The 19395-nt window shown below is 51.7% G+C and overlaps 1 protein-coding gene across 7 annotated transcripts in view; it reads right to left on the reverse strand.

The window, feature by feature from the left end:
- Window positions 1–19395, reverse strand: part of EMSY (EMSY transcriptional repressor, BRCA2 interacting) — a 402733-nt gene that overhangs the window by 258560 nt on the left and 124778 nt on the right. For all 7 annotated transcript variants that reach the window (XM_085623273.1, XM_085623278.1, XM_085623276.1 and 4 more), the window contains exon 10: window positions 14700–14849. In XM_085623273.1, coding sequence (XP_085479399.1) covers window positions 14700–14849 — 150 coding nt within the window. The remainder of the gene's footprint in view (window positions 1–14699; window positions 14850–19395) is intronic.

A 19395-nucleotide genomic window follows, 5' to 3' on the forward strand; every position in this document is an offset into this window, starting at 1 on the left:
ACTATCTTCTGATAAATTGCTGCTTATTCTTTTAACATGGGGATTGGTAATTTTCTTTCTCTGAGGAGTTTTTAAATTACGTGACAATGTGACATCTTGCTGGAGTACAGGGAGTGGGAAAGGAAAGTCTGTAGGATGTTGTTTTTTTTTGCAACACATTAAAATGTAAACATCTGTTAATGAACTGTACGCATTCAGAAGTTAGGAAAACTTGAGCACATTTTTTGTAATGTGCTGGAAACACATTTTAGTAGAATCAAAACAAATCTAGACACTTTACAAATGCACAAATGATAAATATTCACTGAAAAGCGATTTCCACTTATCATTTGTGTGCTATATAGTTTTATCAGTAAAACTGGATGTTAATGCAAATTTAGTGGCCATTTCAATGGAAAAGCTGCTGCCTGTAAATGACAATGAGCTACCACACTGTTCTACACAACTAGCCCGTTTCCTCTGCAATGAAAGCAACCAGTCGCTTCTCTTCATTGTAAGAACACCGTTGTTGTCCACCAAATTATATTTTTTTAGTTATACTAAGGACTACATCGACTCTTTTACACTGCAGATTTTGGCAAATAAGGTAAAATGGGTGTACCGGTGACACAAATTAATTAACTCAGACGGTCCACGATCTGCACTTATAAACAGCTTGAGAAATCTAGGAAGGAAAGGCTGATGCCTCTACCAACAAGCCACCTTTTGTGCAGCACTCATAACTCCCACAAGTGTGTCCGACATCAATGCCTTAAATCATTTAAAAATACTGAAGTATTAACGCACAAGTTACTTATTTGTGTAACGATATATCGGTAAGAGACATTAGTTAGTGATAGATTCCTTACCTTAGAATATCCCCAGGCGTCAGACTGGATCCGGAAAGTTTTCGTCAACAGTACCCCTGCAGGTCAGTAGGCGTCGTCGTATGGCTCCGCGTACGTCGTTGGCATCGTAGTCCTCCGGATGACGTTGCTGGAGCTACTTTGACGCGCCCATGCACGCTGATGTCAGTTCTGTACACGACTTTCCGCGCCAGGAACGTGGAGCTATGCAAGATACTGACCACTGGTGCATTGAAACTAGGGCCCTGAAAGGGATGACCTTAACCCTAGAAATCAGTTCGCAGAACGGCGAGGATGGGTGGGGCGGTAAGGAATTTATCACTAACTAATGTCTCTTACAGATATATAGTTACACAAGTAAGTAACTTGTGCATCTGAAAGACACGTTAGTGATAGATTCCTTACCTTAGAACAGATACCCCAGCAATACCAACCCCGGTGGTGGGTCTGCGAACCAAGATCACACCAGAAAGTCACAAACAGAACGGCCAAAGAAGCAGTCTCTCTGGACCAGACTGTCAAGGCAATAATGCTTAGTAAAAGTGTGCAGCGAGGCCCACGTGGTTGCCTGACAGATGTCTTGCAGGGGGACACCACGTCCCAGTGCAGTAGTAGCTGCTGTCGCCCTGGTAGAATTGGCGCGCAACCCCACCGGGGGTTCCTTTTTAGCCAGAGAATAACGGGCTTTGATACACAAGACAACCCAGCGGGAGATAGTCTTCTTGTGTACAGCCCGGCCTTTCTTGGCACCTACGTAGCCAACAAAGAGCTGGTCATCCACCCGGAACTGTTGTGTGCGATTCAAATAAAATGTAAGCGCATGTTTTGGGTCCAGACGATGGAGCCTTTCTTCCTCTCTGGAAGGATGTGGAGGCGGAAAGAAAGTGGCCAAGGTGATAGTTTGCCCAATGTGGAAGGCAGTGACAACCTTTAGCAAGAAGGAAGGACGAGTGCGGAGCACAACCTTGTCCGGATGAACCGACAGAAAAGGAGGCTTACAGGAAAGAGCCTGGAGCTCACTCACGCGGAGGTGATGGCAACCAGGAAAGCAGTCTTCAAAGTAAATAAACAAAGAGGACAGTTGTGAAGCGGCTCAAAGGGAGCGCACATCAGAAAAGTAAGAACCAGATTCAAGTCCCACTGCGGCATCAAAAACGGAAAAGGTGAGTAATGCCTTTGAGAAATCTATTAACAGGGGACTTGAAAAGAGAGGGCTGATCAGGAAGCCTGAGAAAATCTGAAATTGCAGAAAGGTAGCCCTTAATAGTGTCCAGAGCAGAGTCCTGCTGGGCCAGAGAAAGAAGGAACAAAAGGACCTCCGAAAGAGGGACAGAAAGGAGATCCAGAGCCTTTGCTGTGCACCATTCCACAAATTTGTTCCACCTGCAGGCGTAAACCGATTTAGTGGAGGGAGACCTGGATGGCAGAATGACATCACAGACTTCAGGAGGCAAGTCAAACGGAATCAACTGTCGCCGCTCAATCTCCACACATGTAGGTGGAGGCTGGACAGGTTCGGGCAAAGGACCGTCCCCTGTTGCTGCGACAGACGATTCTCCCTTAGAGGCAGTCAGATTGGGGAATCCATGCTCATACTGAGTAGCTCGGGATACCAAACTCTTCGAGCCCAGTCCGGGCCCACAAGAATGACTTGGGCCCGGTCGCGTCTGATCCTCTTCAGCACTCTGGGTAGAAGTGGTATAGGCGGAAAGGCGTACAATAGAACGCAGCTACACTTGTGACGAAAAGCATCTCCGAGCGAGTGCCGCCTTGGAAACTCCAACGCGCAGAAGTAATGACATTGCGCTTTCTGTTCGGTGGCGAATAGATCTAACCAAGGCTCTCCCCACTGTTGAAAGAGACCTCAGACTGAAGACGCCATTCGTGATCCATTAGGCACCGATGGCTGAGTTTATCTGCCCTGGTGTTCAAAGAACCTGCCAGGTGTTGAACCGTCAAGGAAATGCCTTAACGTTCCAGCCATGTCCAGAGGCGCAGAGCCTCCTGACATAGGGTCCATGACCCCACACCGCCTTGTTTGTTGCAATACCACATGGCGGTGGTGTTGTCCGGGAACACCTGCACCACCCTCCCCTTGACAGAGGGAAATAATGCCTTCAGTGAAAGAAGGATCGCCTGAAGCTCCAGAAGACTGATATGGAGCCGGGACTCCGCCAGAGACCAGAGGCCTCTGACCTCCGCCTCTCCCATGTGGCCACCCCATCCCAGGCGGTACGCATATGTCACCACTGTGTGCTCTGGCTGGGGAAGAGAGAGGGATCTGTCTCTGACCCAATGCTGATTCGTGAGCCACCACTGCAATTGTTGTGCAGTGCCCTCCGAGATCTGGACGTAGTCGGACAGGTTCCCCTGATGCTGCGCCCACTGGAACTTCAGGTCCCACTGCATAGCCCGCATATGCCATCTGGCATGGTTGGTTAGCAGGATGCAGGAGGCCATGAGGCCCAGCAGCCTCAAGGTCATCCTGACCCAAACCCAGGACAAGGGCTGAAAGATCGGAATCATAGCCCGAATGTCCCAGACTCGCTGTTCAGGAGGATAAACCCGAAACTGCGCCATGTCCAGAACCGCTCCGATGAAGAGGAGCTTCTGAGAGGGAATCAGGTGCGACTTTGGCACGTTGATGGAGAACCCCAGTAAATGCAGGAGATCGGCCGTAGTCTGGAGGTGGGAGAGGACTGTTTGGGGTGAGCCCGCCTTCAACAACCAGTCGTCGAGGTAGGTGAAGACTGAAACCCCTGATCTGTGCAGATGAGCTGCGACCACCGCCATCTCTTTGGTGAACACCCGAGGGGCGCTGGTAAGGCTAAAGGGGAGCACGGTGAACTGAAAATGCTCTTGCCCTACCGTGAATCGCAGGGAAAGTTGGTGGGCCGGCAGGACGGGGATATGAAAATACGCGTCCTGCAGGTCCAACGCTACCATCCAGTCTTGCGGGTCAAGGGCAGACAAGACCTGAGCAAGTGTGAGCAACTTGAACTTCTCCTTCCGGAGGAAGCGATTGACGTTCTGAAGGCCTAAGATGGGACGCAGGTCTTTGTCCTTCTTTGGAACCAAGAAGTAGTGGGAGTAACAACCACGACCTACTTCTGGCATCGGAACGCGCTCGATGGCCCCTTTGGCCAAGAGGGCCATAACTTCCTGCTGGAGAAGTGCCAAGTGATCCCCTGACATGCGGTGAGACTGAGGTGGCATGGCTGGAGGGGTTGTCTCGAAGGGGAGGGAGTAACCTCTTCGGACAATCTGCAGAACCCACCTGTCCAATGTGATGGTGAATCCTGCCACCCACTGGTGTCTGGTGGGCCTGAAATGCTGGACTAGGAAGGCTTGGAGGTAAGGGCAGCAGGGGGGGTTAGTTAACTGACCTGTACGCTGGCCCCTTGACCCGCCTCTATGGGTCCCACGTCCGCGGCTGCGCTGAGACTGTTGCTGCGCAGGCCTGTGGCTCTGAAACAAACGTGTTTGGGCGCCCCTTCCTTGACCACGAAAAGAGCGAAAAGGAGAAGGAATGCGTGTGGCCTAAAGGCCTAAAGACTTGGCTGTAGCCCGCGAGTCCTTAAAACGATCCAACGCGCAATCCGCCTTATCGCCAAACATGTGAGTGCCATCAAAGGGCATGTCCATCAATGTGTTCTGGACATCCCCAGAAAAGCCAGTCGCTCTCTGCTAGGCGTGGTGGCGTAGCGCCACTGTCATGGAAATCACCCTGCCCAGCGAGTCAGCAGTGTTAAGACCACAACGGATCGTGAAATTGGCTGAGTCTCTCCCCTCAGCAATAGCTTGGGAGAGTACTGTCCGGTCCTCCACCGGACACTGAGGCAGCACTTGCGCAACCGTATCCCACACAGAATGGGAATAATGGCCCAAGAGACATGCGGTGTTCATAGCCCGCAGTCCTGAACCGGAGGAAGAAAAAAACCTTCCAAACTGCTCCAGTTTCTTGGATTCCCTGTCCGGTGGTGAGGAAGGGAACGCGCTCGGGACGCAGAGGCCTGGACAACCAAGCTCTCAGGGGTAGGGTATTGGGAGAGGAAAACAGGGTCGCCCAGGGCCGGGCGATGGCGTCGAAACACGTTCTTATCCACAGGGGCCCCTTTGTTGGGCCTGGACCAGGTGCCCAAAAGAACGCCCGAGAGTGCATCATTAAAGGGCAGCAGCGGCTCCGTAGAAGAAGACGTCGCCCGAAGAACTTCTGTAAGGAAGTTAGTCCTGACGGCCACGGTAGAAGGCTCGAGGTGGAGAGCCTCGGCCGCCCTAAGCAACACCATAGAGTAGGAACCACCCTCCTCCGTAGCGACGGTAGGAGGTGACAGTGAGCCAGGTTCAGGAGTATAATCCTGGTCACCTGCATCCCCGGATCCTCATCCCAGTCCGGGTCTAACTCGCATTGTGCAGCGAGAGGGTCCTCAGACCCCTCCCAGTCCTCCCCGTCCTCCACAGCCTGCCGAACAGGTGGTACATATGGAGCTGGGTGAAGAAAGGGAAACCGACATCATGGGGGAACAGGCCGCGCAAGACTTGAAACCGGGCATCCCTATACACCTGAAGTGTAAGTATTCAAAAAACAGAGACAAAAGTCCCAAAAAGCTCAGTCAAAAAAGGACTGGGGGTAACGCTCTCTCCGGATCTGCGCCTGCTGGCGCGGAAAAAGAAAGAACTGACGTCAGCGTGCGTGCGTCTAAGTAGCTCCAGCGACGTCATCTCAGCGACTACGGCGCCAACGACGTACGCAGAGCCGTACGACGACGCCTACCGACGCACAGGGGTACTGCTGACGAAAACTTACCGGATACATTCTGACGCCTGGGGATATTCTAAGGTAAGGAATCTATCACGAACGTGTCTCTTTCAGATAGCCAAACACAATAGTTGAATTGTTATGATATGTTTATCCTTTTAGCCGCGCCCTTGAATGTGGCAGGAGGCTGTACTCTGGTTTCCATGCAGACACTATTGGTGCTGGACAACATAGAAAACAAGCATTGGCATAGCCAATAGGTCTCTCCTTCAGGACCTTGTAAGTGTTTCACCATGCAGCACATTATCCTGGGTGCTACAACATCTATTGATACTACTTATCTTTTGTCTTCAAATCTGTCAAGTCTCCCATGACCCATAGCTGTACTCAGAGCATCTTTAAGGGACGGGTGGAGATTCCTCGCCCCATCCCAGGCTGCGAAAGGAAGATATGGAACTAATTTACACGGAAAGAGGAAAATCTTTGGAGGTGGGCTGGGGTAGAGGGGGGGCAGTCCGATCCTTTGGGGCTTATTAACCAGTGGTCTAAGGCCCCAAGCAAACATGCCGTACAAATACAGAGTGCACACAGGCAGTCACACATAAGAACTTGGCCCCATACAAACACTGCAGACTCTGGGCATAAGCAGACGAATTGACCCAGGTGCAGAGAAACAAAACTGAGTGCACACCAAAAAAGCAGCCGAAACACACAGCAGGTACAGGGTGAAGACAAACAGTGTATGGAGGGTGATCGAGAGAGGGACGGGGCACATTCTGCTAACAGAGCAGTGTATGTAGATGGACGGAGGGCGAAAGAGGTGCCAGGAATAGTCTGCATGCTCAGAGACACAGTGGAGGAAATAGGGGTGCCAGCGAACAGTGTGTCCAACAAGAGGCGCATGGGGAAGGGGAGTCTGGAGAGTTACCACATACTGAGTGGGAACATGTAAAAGGTCAAAGGGAGGAGAACCGAGAGGTGCCAGGCTCTGGGTGCGTGCAGAGGGATACAGGGGAGGTAGGTAATATGGATGGCAGACAGTGTGTGCATAGCTGGACAAAGTAGACCACCGACCTAGAGAAAGACTGGCACTGAATTGTCACATGGAGGGATGGGGCGGTGGGGGGTTTGCAACCCATTAACGCTTCAAGCTGCTATTTTAAGGGTGCCAGGCACAGAGTGCACCCACAGGAACGCGGGGTGGGTGCACTGTGCAGCATGCCACAAATTTGTTCCACCAGCAGGCGTATACTGACTTAGTGGAGGGACGCCTGGCTGCCAGAATGACATCACAGACTTCGAAAGCTGTCAACTGTCGCCGCTCAATCTCCACACATGGAGGTGGAGGCTGGACAGGTTCGGGTGGAGGAACATCCCCTGCTGCTGCGACAGAAGATCCTCCCAAAGAGGCAGTCGGATCGGGGGATCGATCACCATGCTGAGTAGCTCACCATGCTGAGTAGCTCGGGATACCAGGATCTTCGTGCCCAATCCGGAGCCACAAGGATGACTTGGGCACGGTCACGCCAAATCTTCTTCAGCACTCTGGGCAGAAGTGGTATAGGCGGAAAGGCGTACAACAGACCGCAGCTCCACTCGTGACGAAAAGCGTCGCCGAGCGAGTGCCGCCTTTGAAATTTCAACGCGCAGAACTGATGACATTGCGCGTTCTCTTCGGTGGCGAATAGATCTAACCAAGGCTCTTCCCGCTGCAGAAAAAGACCTTGCGCTACGTTCAGACGCCATTCATGATCCAACATGCACCGGCGGCTGAGTTCGTCCGCCCTGGCGTCCAGAGAACCTGCCAGGTGTTGAACCACCAAGGTAATGCCTTGATGTTCCAGCCATGTCCAGAGGCGGAGAGCCTCCTGACATAGGGTCCACGACCCCACCCGACGTGTTTGTTGCAGTACCACATGGCAGTGGTGTTGTCCGTGAACACCAGCACTACACTTCCCCAGACAGAAGGAAGGAATGTCTTCAGTGCAAGTCGGATCGCCCAAAGCTCCAGAAGGTTGATGTGGAGCCAGGACTCCGCCGGAGACCAGAGGCCTCTGATCTCCGCCTCTCCCATGTGGCCGCCCCATCCTAGGAGGGATGCATTCATCATTACTGTGTGCTCCAGTTGGGGAAGGGAGAGGGATCTGCCATTGACCCAGTCGAGATTTGTGAGCCCCCACTGTAATTGTCGTGCAGTGCCCTCCGAGATCTGAACGCGATCGGACAGGTTGCCATGATGCTGTGCCCACTGGAACTTCAGGTCCCACTGCAGAGCCCGCATATGCCATCTGGCATGTTGCACTAGCAGGATGCAGGAGGCCATGAGGCCCAGGAGCCGGAGGGTCATCCTGACTGAAACCCGGGATAGAGGCTGAAAGATCGGAATCCTAGCCTGAATATCCCAGACTCGCTGCTCGGGAGGATAAACCCGAAACTACATTGAATTCAGAACCGCTCCGATGAAGGGGAGCTTCTGAGAGGGACTCGGGTGCGACTTCGGCACGTTGATGGAGAACCCCAGCAAATGCAGGAGATCGGCCGCAGTCTGGAGGTAGGAGACGACTGCCTGGGGCGAGCCCGCATTAAACAACCATTCGTCCAGATAGGGGAAGACTGGAACCCCTGATCTGCGCAGATGAGCTGTGACCACCGCCATCACTTTTGTGAACACCCAAGGGGCACTGGTAAGGCCAAAGGGGAGCACGGCAAACTGAAAGTGCTCGTGGCCTACCGTGATCCGCCGGTAAAGCCGGTGGGCCGGCAGGACGGGGATATGGCAGGCAAGACCTGAGCTAGAGTCAACATCTTGAACTTCTCCTTCCGGGGGAAGCAGTTGACGTTCCTGAGGTCCAAGATGGGACGCAGGCCCCCCTTTGTCTTCTTGGGGACCAGAAAGTAGTGGGAATAACAACCACGTCGTATTTCCGGCCCAGGAACGCGCTCGATGGCCCCCTTGGCCAAGAGGGCCATGACTTCCTGCTGGAAAAGCGCAAAATGGTCCCCCGACATGTGGTGGAACTGAAGTGGCATGGCTGGAGGGGCATACTCGAAGGGGAGGGAGTAGCCCCTTTGGATGATTTGCAGCACCCACCTGTACGAGGTAACGGAACGCCAATGAGGAAGGCGATGGCGAATCCTGCCACCCACCGGCGTGGGGTGTGCCCCAAAGCTCGGACTAGGAAGGCTTTGAGGCGGATGCTGCGAGGGCGGAGGTGGACTGACCCGCACGCTGACCCCTGTCCCACATCCCCTGAAAAACCAGTGGACCGCAACCAGGCATGGCGTCGTAGGGCCACGGAGGTGGAAATCGCCCTACCCAGGGAGTCCGCGGTGTCCAGGCCACACCTGATGGCGAACTTTGCTGCATCCTTCCTCTCTGTAACAGCTTGGAAAAGCACTGTCCGAGTCTCCTTCGGACAGTGAGGCAGCACCTGCGCAACCGTATCCCACACAGCGTGGGAATAGCGGCACAAGAGGCATGCAGTGTTCACCGACCGCAGCCCTAAGCAGGAAGATGAACATTTCTTGCTGAACTGTTCCAGCTTCTTGGATTCCTTATCCAGCGGGGCCGTAGGGAATTGCGCTTTGGGAAATGGAGGCTTGGCTGACCAAGCTCTCCGGGGTTGGCTGGGTTGTCAAAAAAGCAGGGTCACCCGAGGCCGGGCGATGGTGCCTCGCCACGTTTTTATCCATATGTCTGCCACCACACCCTACACACACGCCTCCACAACGCAGGGATCCGCGGCAAAGCCCTGGACTGGACCACCTCCTTCCTCACCGGCCGAACCCAGAGTGTCCGCCTCCCTCCATTCCGATTTAAATACACCAAGATCATCTGCGGCGTACCCCAAGGATCGTCCCTCAGTCCGACACTCTTCAACGTCTACATGGCACCGCTGGCCAACATCGTCCGATCGCACGACCTCAACATCATCTCATACGCCGACGACACCCAGCTGATCCTCTCCCTCACCAAGGTTCCCACCACCGCCAAAACCAACCTCCACAAAGGAATGAAGGCCATCGCCGAATGGATGAAGAACAGCCGCCTGAAACTGAACTCGGACAAGACGGAGGTCCTCATCATCGGATCCACCCCCTCCGCCTGGGACGACTCATGGTGGCTGGCTGCGCTGGGAGCTGCACCGACGCCCACTGACCACGCACGCAACCTGGAGGTCATCCTGGACTCATCGCTGTCTATGATTCAGCAAGTCAACGCCGTCTCCTCCTCCTGCTTCAACACCCTCCACATGCTCCGCAAGATCTACAGATGGATCCCCACCGGAACCAGAAGGACGGTCACCCAGGCCCTCGTCAGAAGCAGGCTGGACTACGGCAACGCCCTCTATGCGGGAACCTCAGCCAAACTCCAGAAACTACTACAACGCATACAGAACGCCTTTGCACGCCTCATCCTCGACATCCCCCGCCACCGCCACATCACAGCCCACCTGAAAGACCTGCACTGGCACCCCGTCAACAAGAGGATCACCTTCAAGCTCCTCAACCACGCTCGCAAAGCACTCCACAACGCCGGACCAGCATACCTCAACGAACGACTCCCCTTCAACATCCTGAACTGCCAGCTTCGCTTCGCTGACCTCGTCCTCGCCACCGTCCCCCGCATCCAACGAGCGACCGCCGGCAGCAGATCATTCTCCCACCTCGCCGTCAATACTTGGAACACCCTCCCCATCCCCGTGCGACAGACCCAGAACCTGCTGACCTTCAGAAGACTTCTCAAGACCTGGCTGTTCGAGCAGTAGCAGCACCCCCCCCCTCCCAGCGCCTTGAGTCTCTCACGGGTGAGTAGTGCACTCTACAAATGGATTGATTGATCCACGGGAACCCCTGTGGCTGGTTTAGACCAGGTGCCCATCAATACGTCAGTTAACGCTTCATTGAATGGAAGCAGGGGCTCCATAGAGCTTGCCGCTGGCTGAAGTACTTCAGTGGGGAGATTAGTTTTGAGGGACACCGTAGTCAGGTCGAGGTCAAGGGCCTCAGCTGCTCTACGGAGGATAACAGTGTATGTGGCGCCCTCCTCCATAGCCACAGCGGGAGGAGAAAGAAAACCAGGGTCTGATGAGAGGTCAAGGTCACCTGGATCCTCCAACTCTTCTGTCCATTCCTGTTCCAACCCGCACTGCCGTGCAACAGGGTCCTCAGACCCCTCCCAGTCGTCTCCTTCCTCCACTGCCCGTGGAACACGCTGCGGAGGTGGGGGAGGGACAGGGGAATATAAATTGTCGAACGGCGCCGTGAACGGCGCCGGTCCGGCTCAGTGTCCCAATTAGGGTCCCAACCAGGAACAAAATTGTCCAGGAACCCAGGCAAGGGCGGTGTTGGAACTAACGGAACCCCCTGCGGCGCTGAGGCCGGAGCCGCCGCCGTAGTCGGCGGCAAGGGAGGGCCCTCAGCTGGGACCACGGGGCCCGAAGGCGTGCCGGCGGGAACCAGAGGCCTGAAAAGGCGGTCCACAGCAGCAAGAAAATCTTGCACCTGGGCAGGAGCCGCCGACAGACCCGGATAAGGTGGATAGGCCACGGGACTCACAGGCTCCAAAAGAGCCGCGGGCGTGGGACTCCCAGCCCCCTCATCTGGAGACCGACGGGGGGACGTCGGAGAGCGGAAACGCTTCTTCGACTTCTTCTTATGACGTCTCTTACCCGATTCTGAGTGTGAAGACTTCGACCCTGAGGGGCGATGGTGATGGCTCCTCGCACGACCCCTAGACCTCGAACGGCACGGGGGTGACTGCTGAGCCTCCAGCAGCTTGCGGGACCGCTCCCGCAAGGCCTTTGGAGCCATGGCCAGACAGTCAGAACAGGACCGGGAGTTATGGTCGCGCTCCAGACAGTAGAGACAGACACCATAGGGGTCAGCCACCGACATCGTACAGCGACAGGCCCCGCAGGATTTAAATCCAGGCATCCCTACGTGGCACCAGGAGTCAAAGACTCAAAAGTGGAAGACAACAAGTCTCAAAAGTTTAGTCAAAAAGTGACTAGGGTACGTGCTCTAACCAGATCTGCGCTTGCTGGCACGGGAAAAGAAAGAACAGACGTCAGCGTGCATAGGTGGCGCCGTGACGTCATCTGGGCGCCTACGACGCCAGCAACGGACACGGAGCCGCACGACGCCACCTTCCGACACGCAGGGGTACTGCTGACAAAAAACTTTCTGGATCCAGCCTGACGCCTGGGTATATTCTAAGGTAAAGAATCTATCACTAACGTGTCTCTTTCAGATAAAAGCCTATCAAATGCTGGAGGCAGGCTGTAAGCCCACAGAGTGAATACAACATATCTGGAGAGAAGGCGCATGAGCTGCCTAGGCTCGACCTAAAACTCAAAGCGCTGAAAACAGGTTTCATTTAAGAGAACATGTTATAAAACAGAAAACATTTTATAAGCAATAAGCGACTGTGAAAAAGGTTGGTATCCGTGAAAGCTATGTAGAATGCATCAATATTACTTCTGCACCATATTACACAATATATCAATAAAACGGGTTGCTCATTGCGTGTCAACAGTACGTTATAAAGTCTTGAAATTTTAGACACTAAAAAAAAATTTCCGTTTTCAAATGTACACTATTCTTTCCACTTGACCTTATTTTTCTTTTTGAGCATTTGCATTTCACCTTTTACTGCCTGTTATACATGCAGATCATAAAGGAGGTGCATAGGCAACCCAGTTCGTTTCTTGGAATGTATTGTCTATTTAACCGTTCACGTTGTTGCAATCACGTTTAGTACGAAAGAAAAAATGAGAGCACGGTCCCATGGCTCCCTCTTGTGGTAACGTACACGAATTGTGGTTTTCGAATAACAAAAATTCTACGCCGAGAGAATCGGGTTTTTATTCCCTATTGCAGGCTACAGTGGGCATTCATTCAGAGCAAGACTGGTTGACCTACCAGCAAAAGTGTGCAGCTAGCCAAAGAGAAAACGCAAGTTACCAGCCCGTACTATAAAGATAAATTACATGCAACTAAACTAAAGCTATCCAGAATTGACATCTTTCATAGATTCACATATTTTTTAAATTCACTATCAGGTAAAAATCTTCAGTACGTCTTATAGAGCAGTCTCCCAAAGTATGTTGCCCAGAACTTTTTTTGCCTCAATCAGTAAGACAGAAAGCCCTAGGAGGAGGGTGCCTGCAGCTGTAGTTCGATGTTCTTGGTACAGAGACATGAGGTTTTCTCAGCACCGAGAGAACGGAAAGGGTCTTTACTGGGTCCGGATAGGCCCCAGGAACCAATAGGTAACACGGTGCAGCCCAAGCGCTAGAAGGGAGTCTAATCACAAGACACTATGCTTGGGAATCAACCGCTCCGCGAAATGTTGAAGCTATGACTCGGGTGTCAATATTCTTAGCTCGGGTGCGAGCGCATTGGCCTCTCTGCTTTGTTTTTGCCTTGTTATCGGTGCTTGTATATGTCTAACGTGCATGTCTCTGAAAGAGGGGGCAAATTGAGCCTCTGGGCCTGGATGGCCGGGATGGGGACCTTCGACATGTGGAATGAATCTTAGTGGGCCAGGGCCCTTCCGCCAAGGGTGGGGATCTTCAGACAGGGAGTGGATTTCCACATGGCGAGAGTAAGGCACAGCCAGATCGGGGAATGCCTTGCAAGTTGTGAAGCTGAAGGGCAATGGCTGACAACAACTGGAAGGACCTGGAAGAACATATTCCTTACTCGATTTTCTTTTTTCCCTACCAAATAGGATCGGATCAGGTTCGCAAACACCTTGGCCCGAATGCGCTGGCTGACAGCTTTCCTTAGAAAATGTGCCCAGAGAGCAGTGCTGGCAAATATCCCACAGGATGGGCGGCACGGCTTCCCTACAGATGCTGCAGAGGAACAGGTCTTTGGAACAGCACAATGCTGCTTTTGCTCCTCGTGAAGTCCTTATGGAGTCTAACCTAGTCTAATGGTATAATGTTTCGAAACACAAAAAACGCCACCCAACAATGGTTATTTAAGCTATCACAGTAAGCCAGGGGAAAGACTGGGGCATTTTACGAAGTCTACAAAATCCTTAAGAGCTGTTTTTGCCCTTTTGAGTTTCAGAGATTTAGCCTGGTCAGTGTCTCTTTAGCCGAGGACACGTGGGTTATAGGCTGAAAAGTAGGAAGGACAATCTTGACTTAAAAGAGCATCCGAATGAAGGAAGGAAACATCTGAAGGGCACATTTGTCGTCTGCCATTTTAATTACACACACACACAATCAACCAACCGTCCCCCTTGCGCCCTTCCCCACCACACACTCCCATATCTTATTGCCCCCTTCTCCTCCTCTCCCTATTTTGGCCAAAAACAGACATAGGCTAACCTACTAAAACCCTGAAACAGGACTTCTTAAAGTTGTGGTTCAGACTAGATAGACCTGGATTGGGAGAGGTTTACCTCTAACAGAAACACCAGTAAAACAATGAGACACAAGTTCCTGTGACAACTAAAGCACTATCTATCTCAAACATTCTCCTCTGGCACTTGCCCTCTTCCAAAAGAGAGCTTGAACACCCTGGGCTTTAGCATCATATGAATGATGTTACAACATGCAAAATGTGCAGCAGCATACCAACTGCACAACAAAAAAAGCAGATGGTCATTTTCGAATAAGCTCACAAAATGTCAACAAAGCACACGCGACAGATGTAAAATTCTGGGATTTACCCACCTGGCTCAACCTCCGTTTATCTCAGAGGAAAATGAACAGCAATGTGTTAAAGTGCAACCGCTGTGCTAGCGCCCGCAGTCAACAATTAGGTACATCAACTTAGTCTATGTACTTTGTGTCCATATTTATAGTTTGAGGATACCAGTACTTGGGACCTGTATTTAATTTCCTAATACTCGTAGTGAAGTAGAATTGCCTCAAAATATACTATTTTATTGAACAATATTTTAGTTTTCAGATTTCCAATGGAAATGACTGCATCCCTTTAAGGTATGAGCCTTTAAATCTTTTTGATGACTCTCTTGCTTCAATTGTTTCTCTGAAAAAGCCTTTGTTTGGCATCCAAGAACCATCTCCTCGCAGATGTAGGACGCCAAGAGAGGAAAGTAACTCTTCGCTTACCACCGGGAGTCGATACCAGCTTAGTGGTCATCAGCGTTCCGTTGCTGCTCACCACCATGATGGGGGCATTGCTGCTGCTGGGGAGGCTGCCCGCCATCGGCTTGGGAAGAATTTTACTTGGTTGCACCTGCTGAGTGATGATCTTAACACCTGCATGGAAACAAGAACATTAACCACAATAATGAAATAGTTTAAGGACAACAAGTGAATTATTCTGTTCTACCAGAACTGTAGATTCTCAGAACGAAACCAAATCAATACAATGACCAAACTGGCAATTCTGAATTTGTCGCACTGCAAGAATGTTCTTTGGACTGCACTCTCATGTTTTTGAAAAGAAGAAGAAAGAAAAGCCTTTGGGTTCTGCATGCCTGTCTATACAGCTCTGCACGGCTTCTCTGGTGTACCGTTTTATCGGTGTTTTCCCTTGAGAGAATACGGTGTTCTCATTGGGGTTCAGTGCTAAACTATGAAAACAGACATCATTTGCAGATACAGATCAGTCATGGTGAGAACCCGTGAACAATCAATCCAGATCATTTTCAGACCCTTTTAAGGGGCCCTCTTTCCCTACTCTTTAACCACGAAGAACGCCTTACGTTCAATACTAGCCACTTGCACTGACCGTAGAGTTGTAGTCCAACTATTCAAAGTACGAGAAAAGGAAACACTACCTTCATGGTGGTGAAGACAAGCTCTAGCTCTGCCTTCTTCACAACTAGTAGGAGATATCCGAGGCCGCGAGCAGTTTTGGGAAAACTACTTTTAACATATGCGGTCACTATGAAAGTTTTAAGGCGATCTCGGATCACCCACAGCAGTGACCACATGCAATTACCACTCTAAATGGTTTGCTGATCTTGTTTCCAGTGGCCTTTCTCCGTGCTTATGACATGAACGACTGAAGCAGAAAATATATTAAGTGAGAATGGTAGGGTAGACATTGTGATGGAGGTGGAGCTAAGACTAGAATTATATTCACCATGAAGGCAATTTAAGGCAATATCAGAGGCATACATTCTGCTCATCCCCTTTTTAACAGACAACAACAAGGAACTACACATTAACACGAAATATTATAAATGAAGTTTCTTACATGTAATCTTAGTTCTATTCCATGGGAACCCTCATCAAAGTCATAAGCACTGAATTGTCCCTCCCACGGACGGGATCCCAGAGCACTTTGTAAAATATACATCTATGTGTGTGCCAGCTCTTTTAAAAGACAAAAAGCATATACACATTGAAAAGAGACTTTGCAGTCCAAAAAGTATATAAATGGCAAACTCATATTTAGGTTTCATTTTTACAAATATCTCCAATTATAGTAATACAGTCACTGAATTCAAAGTGACTAAACAGTCAGCCACAGACCTCTTTTTTTAAAAGGTTAAATAAAGGAACGTATGGCAATGCTAGCATGTAGGCTGCACATCTAGAGCATTAAAACTGGCTATTGGGACAGAAAAGTCCTCCGCATGGTAACATGTATGCACCCCTGCCCTGAGCGCCCAACTGTACTGATGTCTGGATCCCCAAGGCTGATTTTTATTGTGATAGGCAAACATGGATCATGTGTGTGGCCATGACATAATACTGTCTCAAGAACTGCAGTCTTGGCTGACCAGGAGGGGCACCCAAAGCACTTCCCTCATAGCGGTGACATGCTACTGCCTTTACAAGCAGCACAAGGACGGTTTGGCAGCATATCATGCAGTGAACAAGTCCTCTTTAACCTGTGTCACTTGGGCGAGGGACGCATGCTCATTCATTCACAGTTCTGCTGCTGTGTGCTCAAGTCACTCCTTGGCCTACTTTGGTGTTAAGTGGAGTGCTGCACAGCAATAAAGTGGTATATCTGCGCCGAATGTGCGTGTACTGGGGGCATGTGTATCTGTGGGCATGAGTATCTGTGAATGGTACAATACATGGCAAACTATGGGTTCCGTTTTCAATCAATGAGGATTTGTAGAGCGCAGCTGCTTCACTATTGTGGGTCTTGAGTCGCTATCAAATCATGCTGCCTTTCTTCTTATTGATTGAAAATCTAAAGGGGCATGGCCAACAACAAGGACGAGTAGCTGGGTTTGCCGGAGGCTCCGGTGGCAGAATGTAATCATGTCTGTGATCCTGCCTTCAACCCGCATATCAGCCCCGGAAACCTGTACTCACTTGCTGGGGGGAGCACACGGAGGATTGCGGGATGGGCAAAATATTGGAACACACTGCAGGAGCTCCGAAAATGAAATGAGTGACGCTGAACTGGAGCAGCAGTCCAACATGGCGGCGTCCCGTGGCAGATCTCACCCGCAGTAGAGAGGTGAGCCAGAGGATCCAACACCCAAGCGGCCCAATCAGGAGTGACGGTGGTGCCAGAGATAAGCATGGCACCCTACCAACCTGCCACCCTGACCACCAAAATTTGCTCCTCGGCCACAGAGACTGAAATTGCGGTCACGGGTCCGCACAGGCGATAGGGGTAGAGTGGCCAAATGTGGGCCAAGAGAGCAGGGAGACTCCAAAGATCCCAACAGTACCGCAGGCGAAAGGGGTCATACTCCTGGGACGCTCAGGGAGGAAGACCGCGTACGTTTGCAGCAGCGCTGAGCAAGGTATGGTCCCAGGTTACAAATGGAGAGACACCATGCAGGCTAAGTGGGACAGCGTGCTGGGGACGATGAGGAGAGCGACATAAAGGAATCCAAGGCAGGAGATACAAATATGAACCGAGAGGGACTCTGAATTGGAGACCACGGTCCAACGAGGCAGCACTGTACGGCCAATCCCACCAGCAGTGCAGAGGCGAGTGGGAGCATCCAACACACTTGTGACACCCTAAGGAGTGGCAGTTGCGGTTGCATTAAAGAGATGGGCATCTCACCCGTCTGAGCAGCCTCCTTTCCACCCCCGTGGTTGCTCCTCGGCTGCAGCAGAGAGACTGTAGGCACTGTCACGGGTACGTGCAAGTGACCGGGGCTGCGTGGCCACTTGTGGGCTGAGAGAGCGGGGTCCTCTGGGGATCCACGAGGGGCTCCGCAGGAGAAAGGGGCAGTGCAGCCAAAACACCCCAGTAAGACAACTAGTGTTGATGCCCAAACACATGGACTAGGAGAAATCCTGCCAGTCAAGTGAGAGAGGCGACCCAGACTCCAACAGAGGCAGCCGGGGAGAGTGGCTGTGTCCGTGACGATCTGACGGCCCATAAGTGGAAAGCAGCGGGCACACCTGGACCCTGTGGGGTGACCGGCAGAGGAGTGACCGGGCAGGAACCACAGCGTGAGCACAGTCCGAGTGTATCTGCGGCTGACCAGGGGGCTCCTTCCTCAGACCCTTCCTCACACGAAGAAGATCCTGGGGTGCAATAAAGGTGGAGATAAACAGTGAGAGGGCCCCGGAGACCAGCATGTTGAGACATCTCATTCGGCTGGACAGATACTGGGGGGCTTGGCCCTGTGGGGGACCTGGAGAAGTGACCCTAATGCTACGAGCAAGAGACCTAAATACAAGGGAATCACTCTGGGCCCAGCTGCCGAACGGAGCCAGGATATCAACGGTGCTTACGAAAAGACACAGGAGCCACTAAGAGGTGCAAGGGACTGAGCTCAGGTGAGAACTTGGGACCCGAGTGACGACCTCCCCTCCCTCCCACCCCCCCCGATAGGTGAGGAAAGAGGGGGGGCCACGGCTGAGACCCACTGCAATGCATCGAAACACAGAATCCTTAAGTGACAGCGATACCTGGGGGGAAGAGAAGGGTCCTGGGCTGGGTCATGGAGGAAGGAGACATACCGCTGGGCGGCTGACGCAGACAGGGCCAGAGCTGTGATCCGCACATACTGCAGAAACACCACAAAGAAACCCAACCTATGAGTAGCCTCCCCGAGTCCTGCCCCATAAACGGGAGAGACCACGGGTCTGTACATAAATCTGAACACTCTCACAATTAGAAAAGTGGGCTGGAGCCTGAACTAGCTTTACCAAACCATACACCGCTCAGTCGTATAACCACCACGAATTGGCACCTTGACATAGGCACCCTCAATGGCCGAAGACAAGCAGCCAAAACCACGGACACAGGGGAAAATGGACAGATCCCCCTACTCGGGGCAGCAAACCAGAACCTACCCCTGCCAGACATTGCAACCTTCCTACAGGCGATACAGTATTCCTGAGAGGCCCTGGAAGGAAGAATAGCACAAGTCAGCCCAGATGTAACCCTACTACGTCAAGATCTACGCAATGTATCCTAAAGGGAGACACTGGCGGAACAACGCATTTCTGAGGTTGACGATGTACACCACACCCTACGCCAGGAAGTCACGAGCCTCACAATCTCGCTGAAGGAGATCGCCTGGAAGGTAGATGATGCAGAAAACCGAGCGCGCAGGAATAACCTGTGCTTTATTGGCTTGCCGGAGGGAATGGAGGGATCAGATGTGGGAGCTTTCCTGGATAAATGGCTCAGAGACTCCCCCTGAACGGCACAGTTTTCGTCCTGTTTCATAATTGAGCGAGCTCACAGGATGCCCAGCTTCAGACCGTCAGCGGGAACATTTCCATGGCCTCTAATAGCTTGCTTTCTAAATTGTCAAGACCGCGTTCTGATACTCCGGGAGATGAGACAAATTGAGGAGGACTGGCTCGCCACATAAAAATAATGGTCTTTCCTCACAACTCCCAGGAAATCCAGAAACAA

The sequence above is a fragment of the Triturus cristatus genome, chromosome 8, assembly GCF_964204655.1.
Source record: "Triturus cristatus chromosome 8, aTriCri1.1, whole genome shotgun sequence".
In the NCBI taxonomy this organism is placed as follows: domain Eukaryota; kingdom Metazoa; phylum Chordata; class Amphibia; order Caudata; family Salamandridae; genus Triturus; species Triturus cristatus.